Genomic DNA, 17,116 nt, shown 5'->3' on the forward strand with positions numbered 1-17,116 from the left:
TCAATGTGGCCCTTTGAGGGTGGCCAATATGCTGAAGTGGCCCTCGGTGAAATTGAGTTTGACACCCCTGCCCTAAAACTTTGGGACTCTCTTTGTATTATGCAAATCACCTTGAAATGTGCTATCCAAATAAACTTTGGTTTTCATTTTCATAAACCTCCTGAATAGCACCTGTCTGACAACATGAAGTAGGCTTCCATATCACCAAAACACAGACATTTCACGTTTACCAAAAACATCTGCATGGTTCCCAAGACTTTTGGTCAAATATTATGTGACCCAATGAGGAAAAACAATAAGATGTTATAGAAGGTGTGGATCCTTTTGCATCTGTCAAAAAAGCAACGCAGCTTTTCGGCTAAGAAAAAGACAGTAGAAAGTTTGAAGTCATATAGGTCTCTAATATGTTATGACTGGTGCTTCAAGTGTGAAGAAGCATTGAATGATGTTAAAAAAATAATATATATTTTAGTGGCTAACATTCTGCAGGAAACAGTCTCATTCTATCTGTATATTTGACAAATACTAATACAAACCTCAACATATTTGCCTTACCCCATTAAATATATGGAAACGGTCGGTGTGGAAATTCTATTGCTACTCAGTTTTTCTTTTAGATTTGTGAGAATCAAGTCTGTCATTTAGATCCTTTTTTTTTTTTTTTTCACAGAAATGGCTGAAGATGTCTGTGGATTCTGAGAACTCCTGTGTTCTGCTGTCGTCCCGAGAATCCAGGACTTCCTGCATCTTCCAGGCTGCAGACGAGAGGGATGAAATCCCAGGAGTGGGAGAGGAGAGGTAAGAGCTGCGAACGGGGTGGAAGTCGGGAGTTAAAACGAGATCCCGTGATGGTCTGCCTCTGTCCTCCCGCAGCGTCCTGGAGATGCTGAGTTATTCCAAGTACTCGGACCTGGAGACATGGCTGTGCATGCCGTCCTCCCTGCTGCTGTCCAGGCCTCTGGACGGCACCCAGACCTCCTCTTCCTGCTCCACCCTGTCATCCTCGCACGCGTCCAACCACTCCTCCAACTCGCCGACTATGTCCTCGTCGTCGTCGGCGGCCTCCATCTCCCGGCGCTCCATCTGCAGTGAGCCGGGAGAAGCCCTGCTCAGGTAAATCATCACTTTTAAAGGTCAAAATGAGTGGATTTGATTTAGAACCTCAACTAAATGAGTCGGAAACCTGTAAGTGATTGAAATTCTGGTTTTATGTTTCAGATTGATGTATTTTATACATTTTAATACATATTTTATTTAGTTTCTACAGTGATATGTTCTCAATTGGTTTCCTGTAGATCATACATCTTCCCAAATGACAAAATAAGATTAAATCTCTAATGTTTTATTGGAATAAACTTACATATATGATGGAATATATAGATTTTGAAAAATTTGAGAAAAATCCAAATATTTTGGAATCACTTGGCAGAATTTCATTTAGGTGATTTTTTTATGCACATCTTCTCAAATAAAAACATTATCCTGTATTTTACGAAAACACAAGCTGATTGTTTTTTTTTTTTACATTAAAATAAACAAATCTCAGCTGTTTCTGTGGAACGAAATGGAATCTATAGGGTATGTGTGTATCTTAATTATGTAGAACATCATTGAAAAGTTTATTTATTGGAGTATTTCAATGAAATAAATACATTTCTTGTATTTCGTTAAAATACATGAAATGCAGCCAAAGACTACTCAGTTTTTCCGGAAATGAGAACATCGGCTCAGGTTTGGGCTGCAGGATAATATAAGGAAAACACTTATGATTGTAATATTGTTATTATTATTAAATAATAAAATGCTGAGATGTGTTGTGATTATTACACATTTCTTTCTTGATGACTTTCATTTCAATGTCGATATGACTCCTGGTGTTTGCATCGAGACCAGAGAGAATTAGGCCAACCAGCCGTGTGGCCACACTGCCACCACCGGATCAAACTGAAATGCTGTCAGTTTTACTCTACATGTAACAAGACACACACCTTTCAGAAAGATCAGTTTTGTATCTCATGAGTCCAGAGAACATTTTCCAAAAAGCATCGCGCTGACACACTTCGACAAATTTGAGACGCCGTTTTGGAGTTTTAGCCTTAGAACTTATGGATGCCATTTTGTTGATGTCTGATTGTTTGTTGAACCAAAGACATCAAACGTAACCTGGGCATGATGGGCCTGTAGGTGTTTGTCGAATTTATTCTGGCTTCTTTGCTAACATTGTGCATGAGTCGTCAATGCACTGCAGTATTCTTTGGGCAGTTCATGACCGTATGAGTATTTAAATCAATTAATCCTGTTCATGCAGAACTTGCGATGCGGATGCGAAAATGGCTCAAAGAGTCTTGATTTCTATTCTGTTCTTGAATTTCGTTAGGTCGGGGCGAGCCGTGTTGCTCTTTGAGCCTACCTCATGTTGTCAGGAAGGCTCTGCTAAAAACGTTTCTCGATTCTACTGGCTTGGCAGTGATCAGAGTTTGGTGCGGCTTGTGAAAACAACCCTAAAAACGTGGTCAATCACAGTTAATTAGATATTTAATGTAGAAGGCTGTTACTTTTTCACACAGGGCGAGGTTGGACTGTCTTGGTTTCTTCCCCTAACAAATTAAATCAACATTTGAAAACTGGTTTTTGTATTCATCTACAGTTATGTGCGTACATGCCTGAGTGGTCTCGCTATGAAAGGGCTTTATGTCGTTTTCTTCTGGCCTGTTGTTGACTTTAACATGGCCTGGGGAGTGAAGTATCTTCACTTTGGGAACGTTAGTTTTCTTGCGGATCTGCTGTTTCCCAGCGTAGTGACTAATTCCTGACCAGAATAAATCCTCAGATCGAACAATTATGCAGCTCTGCAGGAGACTGATGTCAGGGAATTAAACCGAAACCTGCTGAAAACCAGATGGATGACTAATAAGTTCTGCATAAAGACGGAACTCGGTTGGGAGCAACTGTCCGAGTCGAAACAGTTTCCCAGGAAATAAACACATAATGAAACAAACAGCTTTGGGAATCTTTAGCTCCCAGCAGAACTTTTTTTGCCTGCTCTTCCATCTCATTTTAATAATAGGGAAAGTTTACTTTTGTTCATAATCTAAAATACTAATCTGCTCTCGGTTACATAATTCCCCTTAATTACATTGGTCAGTCCAATGTCAGTCAGTCCAATGCTCCCCCGACCCCCCACCCCCTCCTCTTCCTCGTTTCACGCTGGAAAATGTTAGAAACGATTAAAAACAAAAAAAGACTGTTTTCTAGTTTCATGTCATCATATGAAATATAGCTGGAACCGTGAGCTGAGAGGAACGTTCCTCTGGCAGAACCTCGGCCCAATCCCCAGCAGAGATAACGGGTTCTGATAACGGCGTTGCAGTCGTGCCAGAACAAAGCCGGGCTGTAGACGGCGCTCCTCCCTCCTCCTGCCAGCCAGCGGGAACATTGTTCCTCAGCACTCTGCGCTCATAAAGAACCCGTCTGGCTCCATGGTGATGGCCGTCGCAAGCGGCAGAGATAAGCTGCGCGGCGGCAGGGTGCCCGAGGGGAAAACACCGGTGTTTATAGATGTAGAGGAAATGGAATATGAGGAAGTTTGGTCATTAGCCACATGCTGAAGTTGAGCTGGAGGAGTTCTGCAGACAGATCTGACACACGAGTCTGGAATGTGCTTTAAATGGTCCACAGGCAGAGAGATTATTATTTTGTGTTATTTTGCTGGAAGTTACTCACTCTGATCGTCTTCATTCAAGCTGCAGTGGAGCTGAATGCTTTCAAGCATGAGTGGCATATTTAAGATTAGAGGTCAGATTATTTTTCACTTGAGGCTATGCTGGTTTGCGCAGGCTTTTCTCCCAATAAATCATCATCAATAAAGCAGGCTTTTACTTTTTATTTTTTACTTTAATTTTTTTTTGCATTTATTCGGGTTATTTCCTTCTGAAAGTAAATCAGTTCGCCCTAACTTGCACTTCACAGTTGCAAAGCTTTTCAGTTACAATATCTTTCTGCCAAAAAACAATATCTCCTTATTTTCGTTTTGGATCATTTAGGGCAAAACTGTAAATGGCAAAAATGTTTTAAAGTATGCAATTTGTATACTTGTACTTAATAATTTGACAAGATGTAACTGCTGTTTTGGATTTGTGAAAGACTAGAAGAAGAAAAAAATCTACAAGTACAATTCTCCAAGAGGAATTTTTTTTGTTTTGGTTCAAAAAAAAAAAATATATATATATTTTTTTTCCTACCTTTTTTTATTCCTTAAAAAAAAAAAAAAAAAATGGAAAAAAATCCTGACACAAAGGATCATAATTCATGCATGAAAGGGTTAATAGTGACAAGCCTGTAGAAACTAAACAAATCTGAAGAGATGCCAATACGTTTTTATCGCACTGCATCGACATTCAACTTTCCGTTCATTAGAGCCTCGGCACATAAACTCTGATATCTGAAGCACTTGATTCTCGATTTCCTTGATTAACACACGCACACACACACCCACACACAGGCAATGAGGTAAGGTAACACCACTGCTTGGCACTGAATACCTGAGAGCAGCAGCGTTTCTTCAGTCCTCTGTTAGTTCTGCTTTATTAGGGATCCATACAAAACCTTTCCTCAACCGCAAAAGTTTGATTTGTGTCTCAGGCAACACTCAGCGTTCCCCAGCTGGTTGCGACTGCTCTAGTGGAGGACGTATATGTACGCGTCGCTGATGGACTCGGTCAGAGATGCTCAGTTGGACTGAGCTGCTGGATTTTATACTCAGGAGGAAAAATAAAAGGAGGCAGCGGGTGAGGGGATCATGGAGGAGTTGCAGCTACGTCGTTTCGGAGGACAGGTGAAAGCTGAAAATCTTGTTTAAAACGGGGATTTGTTGTCCTGAAAAAGTTTGATAAAAAGTTAAAGTGACTCACAAGGATTACGGGTTGATCTTTGCGCAATTTTAACATTTCTACACCATCTCTGAATACCTGAAAAGCAACTGCTGACCTGTTCTTCCTACAATCGTCTTAAACGCTTGGGAGATCTTCACAGGGCTCAGGTTAGGCTATCACCTTCTTTCTCAATATGCATCTGGAATGTGCTTCTCCACTGGACATCAGTGGTAAAAGATTTGGTCTTCCACTAAAATCCCCCGTTGGACTTCTTGCAGTAATTCTTCTATCCCAGAATTGGACGTTAGCTTTGCCAAGAGCAACCCCTTTCCATGATACCCATAGCTTCAGAAAGCCTGGCTGTGTGGAACTGGTTTGCCCAAGAGACTCAAAGTAGACATCAACAGCAGTCAATTAGCATTTTAGAAGTTATACCACAATGTTAACTCCTAGTTAGGTTAGTTTAGCTGGTTCTAGCCTCTAAAGGTGAGTATTTTTCTCTTCTCTGCAGGGCCTTGGACAGAGAATCGACTTTTCTCACACCTGCCTTGGGAAAGGAGGCGACGTTCCTGTCTACGCCTCTCCTGCCCATCCTTTCCTCTACGCCTGCTGCCGCCTCAGAGTCCGGCTCGCGGTCGGCAACGGGAGACTCCACCTCCTGCAGCGGCGTCAGCGTCAGGAAGCGACGGCGGCTCGCCGCCAGCCCCGGAGGACTCCACTGGAACTCTGAAGGTCAGAACCAATGGCAGAGCTCTCATCATGTTGTAGAGAGTCAGAGCATTGGCGAATGTCAACAGAAAGGACACCGTCGATCACGGATCTGGACTAGGAACACTTCTTTTTCCTTTTACTTGGCCATTTGAACTTTGTCTTACTCACAAACTTCACCTATCTTTGCTTTTAATCTCATTTTTTATGTGAGAAAAGTTAAAAGGTCTTCAAAATTTAGCAGATTTTGCATTTCAAATTCAAATATCTGCATGAAAGGAATTCATACAGATCAGCCATTGCAGAGACTGAGTTTAGTATGGTCAAATAAATAGAATCGGAAGGACGAATAAACCAGTTTTACAAAATAAAAAGAGAATAGAAAAATATTAATGTTAAAAACAAGACATCCAAAAGAAGAAACTTAAAAAAAAAAAACCTCTTCCCAGTGAAACGCAGAATCATCTCATTTTATCTTGACATCCAGCTCCGTCACTAGGATGAAAATAGTTTTGACAAAAAAAAATTTAATTGGACACAGGGTGACAACAGGTTGGTTGTCACCCACCTACCACCTACCCACTGTTAATAATTGTCTTATATATCCATACTCCATCAGAAGGTCTGGGAGTCTTCGTCGTTTGTTGAAAGAGAGAAGCAGAGGCGAGGTGTTGATACGATGCAAAAGACGGTTCAGGTTTTGTTGCTGGGGTCACTGGGGCTGTTTACTCTGAGTGGCGCTTCACATCCTGTGGGAGTTACTCTGTTCTTTAGCTCCACCCTATTGGAGAATGATAACGAGCTTCCTGGGGAGCAGATTAGAGCAGCTGTCCTCGTTTCAGCTGAACGTCTTCCAGGTGTTTCTCTGACTTCAGATTCCGGCCTGGGTGTAAATTGGCCAATTTACACCCAGACATTTCCTGCAGACTCATTGTCTGCAGGAAATGTCTTGCCATTTAAGGGCTTTCACTGTTTTGTTTTTATAGTTCTTGTTAATGATACATTTTCAGCAGAGTTAAAGGTCAGAGCTCTGGGAAAGCCCTTCCAGAAACACACCCAACTGTGTCCAAGTTTCAGTGCACCAGTACCACTAGCAGTAAAACAGCCAATGGTAGCACCATATTGATTGTGGAGTGGGGGATCTACTTTTTTTTTTTTTTAGTACTCCAAGTTTTCAGTTTTCACCATCAACAAATGCATAATGTCAACAATTCCTGTCATGATTGAACAGAATCGCCAAACTGATGAGTAAAGCCTCTCTGAGAGACCAAACTCAAGTTAGACTTTACGTTGGAGAGCACAGAGGCTACAGCTAGAAGCAGAAAGTACCAGGAGCTCTTTAATGTTTCCAGAAGAGACACAACTCTCCCTCTAATACTGGCAAAGTTCATTGCCAGACACAAATTATAAAGCATCTTTCTTTGTAAAAACAGTTCTAAAGGCTGCAGAGCAGTCCCTAAAACAGAGCTGGTGTTCCTAAGTTGTTGTTTTTTTAAGCTAAGATCTTCAACTTCTGGCTGTAAACACTGAAAGAGCCTTAGATTTTCCAGGTGATACGGTCAAATCTATTGATCCTGTATTCCCTAATGTACCTTACCTTTCGTGTATGATGCAAAGAAGATTAGTTTCTGTTTTTTCAGTCTTATTTCCTCCAGTTGTCACTCGGTCTGACGTGCTCCCTGATTAAAATAGTTTGGGATCGTTGCCTAACTTCTGACCACCAGATGGTGCTGTGTCTCTATCGTTCTATTCAAAAAGTGGACACGGGAAACTTGGGTTTAGTTATTAAGGATGGCTCAAGAGATCTTTGATAGAGTTAGCTTTGGGATCTCGGATATTTTCTGCTGCCAAATTACGCAGAGCCGAGATAAACTCAGACTCTGCAAGACAGACTGAACCAACATTACATCTCTGCTCTTTGTGCAGGCTCTTAATCTCCGCTGAAATTTAATAAAGCGACTCTGCAGGTTTTCCAGTGAGATTAGGAGATTTTTTTATTTTTTGTTTTAGTCTCAGGAGTTTGCCTACCATGGTTACACAGAGTGAATGCAAACAATATAACAGTAGACCTGAGGCTTTCAGCAGGAATGAAGTGGAGATGGAGCGTTCCTCAGAAAAGAAACCTGTCTCACAGCAAGGTAAAATCAGTCACCAGATGGAACAAACATATTTATCTTTAGAGTTTGTAGTTTAAATTTATTAAAAAGATAATTAAAAAATGGCGGGCTCTGAAGCGGATTGATTTTTGGCGTTTTCAAATTCCGTACAAATCAGAACAACAATCAGGAGTTTTACTCAAACATTTAACTTTTTTTTTTTTTTAAACTGTGATTCTGCCAGAGGGGTTGGTGTTTCTAAAGCTATTACTTCTCTCTTCAGCCTGTAACAAGCGGTGCATGTTTTTAACCGATGCGTTAAACACTCCTGATGTGTTTCAGTGATGCGTTCCGTGGCAGATTTCCTCCTCATCAAACATTCATAGCTCTGGCTCTGCTGTATTACGAGCAGCAGCTGTGCGTCTCCTTGCCGGGTTCAGCGGGAGCAGCATCACACACATGTTCAGTATCCTCGTGTTGCATCAGACCAAAGCATCATGGGAGGTGGTTTGCTATTGATGGTCAGATACTCCAAACTTTTTACTTCTAAAATATAAGTACTGGAAGGTTTCATTCAAAAAGATTTTTGGTGCTTCGATCCACACAGTTCAGCGCTTAACAGAGCTCTCTGGCGCCACCCGGTGGTTGTTGACTGCCAACGCTTAGAGACAGGATTTTTTCATTTGGGGGTTCTAAGGTTTACAGAAGACCATATAGCGGTGCATCTCAACAAATTAAAATATAATTGAAGTTCATCAACTTTTTTAACTGAATAGGGTATAAACTCACTACATACTATAAAAGGAAGATTACTCATGGACTGTGTTCAAACCCTTATGTCTGAAATTCAATTTCTTTGAAGATTAGAGATCTTGAACAGCCCACAAAGAAAAAATTGTACAAAAAAAGTGGGATTATTGAGAAGTATGTTCAATACCTGCATGAAGTTGATCGTTTTCAAAATGTCATTTCAATCTGGGAAAATTGACTGATCGTAACCAGTCTCATGCTAGGATAATAGAAGAAGTTGCTCCTGGAAGACATTTCGATGCTGTGTTTTATTCCTGACTGTATTGTTTGGTTGATTCGGAAGGAAGTCTGCTCAATCTAAGCAGAAACAAGTTCACAAACGTATTGGATCAGAATTATTCAATGTTGGCACCATGCGGGATTCACAGTACCTCTCAGCTTTCCTATCTGCAAATATCCCCTAAATAGTCAGGAGGACCTAACCAGGTTGCTAGTAATTCCTGTACTTCCTGCAAAATTCCTCTCTATCTTTGTTGTCCTTCGCTTCCAAAAGTCATCGCTTCACTCACCCCATGCAGTGGTCTCACCAATGCGTCAGGTTTTGCAGTGGTGCCGCTACTGTAGCGCCCTCATCTGGACCCTCTTGGATGTTGGAAAACTTTCAGCCTCTCTGGTCTCAGAACTTCTCCTGGCGACATCTTGCTAACAGAACTTTGGAAAGTAAGGTCATGGTTTCCTCGGCAGTAATAAAGATGTTGTAATAAAGTGGTGGTATAGAAAGACCTGAACTAATCGGATAAGCTCTGGATTTACCGCTCCACGTCTGTCGTATCCCTCATGGGTTAAGGATCCTGAAATGACCTTATTCTGCTAGGCTCTGCTTTAGAGATGAGGAGAGGATCTCTGACATCCAGGAAAAGCTCGGAGGAAAGCTGCTGTTTCTCTGAATTGACAGGAGTCATTTATGGAGGTTCTGATCCAGATGCCTCCTTTAACAGGTCCTTTTACATCCTGCAACAATCTGGGGTTTTTCTATAGAGGAGATACTGAAAAGGTTTTATTGCATTTCATCTGATTATTGGAGCTGATGAAATCTACAAGAACATCAACTTGAGACTATGGCTCAGCTTCGTATTAATTGGATATTAAATGTTTGTCAAGACAATTAAGGCAATTGTAGAGTCACTTAATCCTTTTTTAATATAAATCCACTTTAATCATTGTTGTGTTGCATATCTCCACCTCTTAATCTACAGATTTAGATTTGGCCTTTTCTTGCAACACAGAATATTTCTTGAATTTTGCATCTTCTCACACACAGCACCAGTAATAACAATGTATTTCTTATTCTCCCTCAGATTAATGGCAAAAAAGAGAGACATTTTCCACGTCACATTTAGTAGACCTGTGAGAAACCGACTGTCTGAAACACCATTTTATTAAATGCAGAGTCAAGTCGATGTGACTTCCCCCGGCGCCTTTCAGCAACAAGGAAGTTCAAAGTGTTCATATTTTGTTGCATTTCCCTCAAAGCGAACGAGTTTGTGTTCTCAAATTTGAATTTGAGCTGGATCGGTTCCATCCAGCACAAACACAGAGAGCTTCCTTTTGTTTAGCCTCTTACTGTCCTCATGCAGCTTTAATGCAGCAGCATCAGGTTAGTCAGCTGCGTGCGTGTGCCCACATGCACGCATGGATGAGTTGAAACATAAAACCTCCTGAAGCAGGACGACGAGCTGCAGCTCCCGACCCACTCGGACCTCCTCGCCTCATTTTTTTAAAAACTCTACCGACATTTCTTCTGCGTTGTGTTTTGATGGCAGTACCGATTGACAATAAAGCAGATCTTGAATCTTAAATCTTAATTTGTCACTGTTCCTTAGGTGCATTTTTTCAACGCTCTAATGAAATACAAAAACACTCTTTGTATGCGTGTGTGTGTGGTTGTGGTGTAAAGTAACCACCGGTCGTCTCTGGTTTCTATTATCCAGGTTCTGTGCAGCGCGACTTCTGGTCACCCGATCCTCCTTCTGGATCGGCAGCAGGTGGAGCCAGAGGAGCCGGGCCGAGTGGGAGGAGCCTCCTGCTGGGTCAGACGGACAGGGTGACACCTGTGTGGACGGCAGGTGAGCGGGTAGCTCTGAGGAAGACCTTCTCGGCCGATGATCAGCTGCTGAGGCCGGCGGGCGGAGAACTGAAGCTGCTGAACCGCTTGGAGAGAGGCCGAAAGAAGCTGCGCAGCATCCATGTGAGTCTCCGCTCTTATAGGTTTTGATCTCATTCTGGAAATATTCATCAGGGCTTCTACGTTTTTTTAGCAGTTTCTTCTGATTTTTCTGACTAACCTTCTGGGATTTCTCTGGATCGGGAGCGATTGGATCCACAGACGGAGCGGTGGAGTTTCAAAATGCTTTTATTTTGAAAATATTTATAAGGATTTCTGCTGTCATTCTACCGCTTTCTTATATTTTTCAATAATAGTAATAATAATCAGTAGAATATTCTTATTCTGAAATTATTCAACATAACTTTCTCATATGCCCAATGCATCAGTGTTTGCCTTTTTTTCCCCCAAAAAATATTTCAGGTTTTTTGCTTTTATTTTGAAAACATTCAGCAGAGTCTCTGCTATTACTCTTGAAACGTTGATCGGACTTTCTTTTATTCTGAAAATGCTTACCATAACTTCTGCTCCTGTTTAGAAAACGCTTAAGTTGAGCTTTTAGCTACAGGCAGTCTCTATTCCAGTGTAAAAATCTAATCTGTGGGGAAGGTTGTGTTTGATCTGCTCATTTTTTTTTATCAGATAAGTGTCGTTTTGTGCTGAAAATCTTTCACTAACTAACGGAGTAGTTGCAGAATCAGATTTGTGATGCAAAATGGGGGATTTTCTTTTTGAGCCCCGCTGTGTGCTCTGACAGTTTAATTGGTTTTTGACACCAAGGAAAAAAAAAAAAAAGCTCTTTCTGAGCTTTACAGAGGAAGAAACGTCAGTTTTGCATAGCACTCTAAATATTCCTCAGGGGTTTTACCTTTTAAATCAATCCTTTAAAAGATCGACTTGAAATGAAATCACCTCATTTGATATTTGTGTATCTTTTGTGGTTTTTGGGCAGTATCTCTTTCTTATTACAGTTAGATCTGTTTTATTTGCCCATCAACCTTTATGAGTTGAATCATTTGCTGCAGACGCATCAGTTTCTCCACAGCTTCTTCTTTCTCTATGGTAAAGGAGCACTGAGAAGAATAAAGCTTTTTCACTACTTCTTTGGTCTGGTCATGAAAGAAGTTGCAGCTTCCTTCCGTCTTTAGGCTATCTATCCTGTCGAAGCTCTTATTGTGAAAAGGCCGCAGGAAGTCTGGGATTTCTCTGGATCGGGAACGATTGGATCCACAGACAGAGCGGTGGAGTTGAAGGTGCTGGTGGTTCCAGCTATTAGATGGCTTTATCCTGGTGGTTTGTCCTCAGCAGCTGTTCCCCTCTTTTCCATCTGACTCTGCTGAGCGCCGGCTCAACCCTGTCACGCTCCCGTTGTCAGGACTTCCCTTCTCCGAGCTGAACCTAGTGAACCTCTCCAGTTACATGCTCTCTAGTGACTCAACCAGCCTTCTGGACTCTGGAGAGACACTTTCCCCCCTCCTGTCCTTTCTAAATTATTTTAAGATGTTTTGACCACCAGTTTCCCAGTGCTGTCATCTACATGTATGACCAGAAATCCTGATCAAACTTTACAGCCGATGAGACATGTCCAACTCCTTTTCTTAGCTGCTCATCCTGCTCATCATGCACAACACGTATTTTCATACGCTAGCTGGATTCAGTGTGAAAACACGTGGAGAAAAAGTTTACATCCACTCATAACGGACACAAGTGTTGCATTTATTTTTCAGTTTTAATAATTCATTTGACCCATTCTTTCCCAGGTCAGACGATCTCCTAATTTCGTCGCTTGTTAACACAAATAACGACTCAGCCAATCACGGGGCAGCAACTCAATACATTTGGAAAAAAACTGTCGTATATTAGCAAAGTGAACCTAATAATTTGGCCTATGTGGAACTGCAATGATTTTAACAACAGAACTAGATTCCTCAGTTGGATTTTAGCGTGGGATGTTCTTCCATAAGCGTCCGGTTCTGTCAACCTGATCAGCTCCTGGGGTTACAGCATCTGTTGCCATGGTGACACAGACAGGTGACAGGTGAAGTTGAAGACCCCCCCCCCCCCCACTGACTCAGTGGAGGCATCTGTGTGTAACTGATACTTTCACCCCAGCTTTCTAATTTCCCCTGGCATTAGCAGGTCAGCATTAGCCTGATCAGATGATCTTAATTATAATATTACATCATTTTATTTCCCTATTATTAGCAGCATGCCTTTAATTTTCCTTCAGCTGGCAGATATTTAGATTAGAAGATGAGGAAATAAATATACAATAAATTGGATGTAAGAAAAATTTAAATTTAGATTCTTTTTTTTTTAATGCCTAAAACCAACCCTACAGTTCTGAGGACAGGTCAGTGCATGTAAAAGCTTAAATGTTCCCGTGACTACCAACAGGAGGTACTCTCCCTCCATCTTTGTTTCCCGATCCTCTCCCACTCCGCCTGCAGCGAACAGACCCGCTGCGCTCCTTTCTTCATATACAGAATTGGACAGAGAGACTTCAGGGTACAGCGCGCCACCTGTCAGGTGTAATCCCTCCTGAATCGGCGATGTCTGGCGTTCTTTATCGTTTTTAAAACGATGCTTGTGACCCAGCAGGTCCTCTGAGCTGCATTACCATACGGCCCAGACGTTGAACTCTGCAGATCCGACCGCAAAACTCTGGGAAGCCTGCTGCTCTGCAGTGAACCGTTGTGTTTTAAATATCAGAAAATACTGGAAATGTCTCCAAATGTCCAGAAACCCTCGGAGAATCCAGATGAAGCGGAAACAGGACTGTAATTTTCCACGGCGAGCAGAAACCAAATTGCTTTTTCTGTACAAATGGAGATTGAAGAAAAAAGAAAAATGTCTTGCTTTTAATGTCAGACTGAATAAAAAATAGATTTTAATTTTACATCAGTGCTATTTCAAATCATCCTGAACTGTTATTTCCCTTCCAGTGTGGTTGCCACTGATTTAAACAAATTGCCGGATTCAAAGGTTAATGGAAATACCTTTGCTGGAAATGTACAGCGGTTTGAGGCAAAATGATTAAATGATTGAAAGGCTTTTCTTTCTCTTTGCTTCGTCAGGTTTCGCTTTGTGTTCAGAAATAGTTTCAGTCCAGAGAAGGGCAGATAAGACAAGTCAAGACAAGTCAAACTGGATGGAATAAAACTGTGTTGGTTTGATCATTTTACAAATGCAATGAAAGCATAATTCAAATGACGATTAAAACATCTCATCTAACCTAAACTATTTATGCCTTCTCACAAAAACCCATCTTCAAGCTTCCAACTTCAGCAGCAGTGGCTGCGGAGGAAGCGAACAAAGCCGTTCAGTCCATGTCGGCCATGCTTCCAAATATTCAACATTAACAACCGTCTTGTTCAGTTTTTCGCGTCTCTCTTCGCAGTGGAGGATAGTTGTTTACAGCACAGGTAATTCCTGGTAAGCTTCATAGCACTGAGCTGGTACGCTGCACACGTCATGGCCAAACGTTAGCGGCTGGGTAAAATTTTAAACTTCAACAGAATCAACACCTCCAGCAAGCAATCGTTTCTCCAGACCCTCGAAGCAAAGTGAAGCACAAACGGAAATTCATACATTCTTCTCTTCCGGCACTCTCCAGCACCTCATAGTGGATCACAAGGTTCATAGGTCAAATGGGATGGTCCCAACTGGGAGCTCCGAGTCTGTGATGGGGTCTACCTTTCATTCAGAGGTGCCTGGAAAAGATTTCAAGGCATGAGTCCCGAAGGTTTACTGATCAGGTGTTTGAGCCAAAGACGGTTGCTCTTGACGTAGACGATGATGCTCTTCTCCTTAAGTGTAATCTTCTTCCATCAGTCAGGATCCTTATTTCAGGACCCCAGCTGGGGTTTTGTTGCACCAGTTCACCTGTTCATATCTGAAAGTATTATCAGCCTAAGATTGAGTCTGATAGTGTTACCATCAGGTAGCTCTATCAGAGACCGGGTGGTTGGATTGCCTGTTGAGTCTACAGTTGTTACAGCTATGGAGCATGAGGGCAACCAAACAAAATCTATAATGAAGGTTTCACTTCACCAAGACTGATGGTGCAAAACGCTGAACAGTAGATCCACAGTCACCCGGTGGCATTTTCGTATGCTGATCCAGAGATCGGGAGACTGCTCAGGGTTAAGTGCCTTACCCAGGGCAATCTGTAATCTGGAAGTCTTGCAACTTCCAGATTACAAGACGACTACCCAATAAGCCAGAGGGCAACGATGTTGCACCACTACAGACAATTGGTTTTGCGAATATTGAAAAATAAAGTAAAAAAAAAAACAAAAAAAACGTAACCTGTAGCCCCAGGTACGGTTTTGGAAGCGTTATCCTGTTCAATAAAGGAACACTCTTCAGTGTTAATCCATTCACTGTGTGACAATGTTTCTGCTCCTCAGGCTAGTCTACCTGGTTACTGCCTGTTGTGTTATTGGGCTGTATATTTCCCAGTCTGTTCTCTGACAGACTGGATTATCATAATCCATCATAAAGCTCTGTGAGAATCACCTTATTGGGAAAAAAAAACAAAAAAAACTTTTTTTTCTTTTAAATCTGTCAAACTGACATTTTTGGCATTGTTGTGGAACTCTGTCTGTGTCTCAAGGAGTCTCCAGACATCCGCCATTGCCTGCAACTTATCATCCATCCTACAATTAATTGGAGGGAAACTCCAAATCCAAACTGAACAACAGAACTGAAAATTTCATCTGGATTAACAACCAAGATGTCTGCAGTAGCTGGATAAAAAAAATCTATGAAATAGTTCTTGATTTCCAGTTAAGGTACAGTTCGGGTTTCCTGTACCTCTCCTGCAGGTGTGTCAGAGAGGATCGATGAGGCCGTGTCCCGGTTTGTCCGACTCCTGGGACGGCGTGGAAAGGAGTTACTGTTCACTGAATCTGAAATGCCGCACGTGTTGAAGTCGGGCACAGGAGGGATTTGTGTTTGTGTTCTGTTTACTCATTTTCTCTGCCGGCCCGCCATCTCTCTGTACACACACACACACACGCTTACACAGTGGTGCATTAAGCAGTCGTCCTCCCACGGGGCTAATCACATCAGGGCACAAGTCAAGCAAGTCTTTCTGAACATCCATTAAGCTGCTTCTCTGCACCAAATCCTCCATGAATCACCCACCCATGAAATATTAGCTCCATAAATTCGGCCTGCCATCTTATTAAGCTTAATCCCTTAAAAAAACATGAAGCGAAGCAGATGATTGGTGCCTCCCCCGCCTCCGCTGCCACCCTTCCACCTCAGGAGTGTGTGTCTGCATGATATGAGAAGGCTGGATAAACACATGTGGAGCTGCTGCAGTTGCTCCCGATGTTTTACTGCTGCTACGACCAAGAGCCACAGACGGTTCGCAGCAGCTTCCTGCTGCAAAGAGCTGCAAGCCAGACCAGGGTGGAGACTGACCGACTGGACTGGACCGAGCCTTGTCTTTTTACATTATGTGTATGGCATTTCGTCAGTTAAGGGACCTTTAAGTAGTAATGATGTACAACTTTTTAAAATTAAAGTTAGAGATAAGATTAACACATATTATGCATGTTGCTCTGTAAGGTGACTTAGGGGGCGGGCCCACTGTCTGTTCATCTATCTGATTGGTCTATATTTGCCTTAGTTCATTGTGAGCATTATTAAAAGTTCATGGAAAATCGGTTTTCAGTTATAGCACACCTGGAGTCACTAGCAGTACTTTAACTCCTGTGTGTGTGTTTCAGTCTGTGATTTCAGACAATGTGGATGGATGGATAACTTTTCTCAGTTCTGTTTTGCTTGTTTAATATCTGGAATAAATCTAAACATGTCATCGAAACACCCAGGTAAAAAAAACAAACAAACAAAAAAAAAAAAAACACTTGATCCAGTTTTATTTAACAGCTACCAAGATCAATTTTAAATATTTTGTGTCTTTTAATACTTCAAAATGTTGTACGTCAGTGGCTGCATGTGCATCGAATCCAACGCAATTTCTTGGCGAATTTTCTCGAGTCTGATTTTAGAAACCAGTCCCAGCGCAGCAGCAACCCCGGTTATAATTTTGGATGCTGTGACGACCAGAGAATTTTTTCCTACTGTCCTTGACCGCAGCGCAACTTTTGCTTCTCGACAGGATTTCTTAGTAGAGGGTTTTCTTTTTCTGTTGTTACTTTAGATGCATTTGTTCTTGGTCATGGGGTGACTCAGGCATCAGTTCTTGGTCCTTTTTTCCTTTAATTTGTGTGCTTTCTCTATGGTCATCCTTCAGGCAGCTGATGGATAGTTTTACATAACTTCCTGTCTGCTGGAAACATTAACTTTGTAAATCACGCCTTAGCTTCCTTCGATGATGTGAAACAGGAGCTGTCCTGGCACCTTATGGAGGTGAAGGACAAAATAGAGATTTTTCCCATACATCTTTCTAAAATGAAAATCCTTGAATTCACTATTTCTTTAAAAAAAAAAAAAAAAAAAAAAAAAAAAACCTGTTTAACCAAAATTTTATTTTAAAAAAACTTTTTTTGAAA

General features: G+C 41.6%; 1 protein-coding gene across 3 annotated transcripts in view; it reads left to right on the forward strand.

The window, feature by feature from the left end:
- Positions 1-17,116, forward strand: part of ankfn1a (ankyrin repeat and fibronectin type III domain containing 1a) — a 93,461-nt gene that overhangs the window by 7,018 nt on the left and 69,327 nt on the right. For all 3 annotated transcript variants that reach the window (XM_015048154.1, XM_015048156.1, XM_015048153.1), the window contains exons 2-5: positions 671-798; positions 874-1,113; positions 5,383-5,603; positions 10,417-10,673. In XM_015048154.1, coding sequence (XP_014903640.1) covers positions 671-798; positions 874-1,113; positions 5,383-5,603; positions 10,417-10,673 — 846 coding nt within the window. The remainder of the gene's footprint in view (positions 1-670; positions 799-873; positions 1,114-5,382; positions 5,604-10,416; positions 10,674-17,116) is intronic.

The sequence above is a fragment of the Poecilia latipinna genome, unplaced genomic scaffold (genome assembly GCF_001443285.1).
Source record: "Poecilia latipinna isolate Pla-1442-1.1 unplaced genomic scaffold, P_latipinna-1.0 Scaffold862, whole genome shotgun sequence".
In the NCBI taxonomy this organism is placed as follows: Eukaryota; Metazoa; Chordata; class Actinopteri; order Cyprinodontiformes; family Poeciliidae; genus Poecilia; species Poecilia latipinna.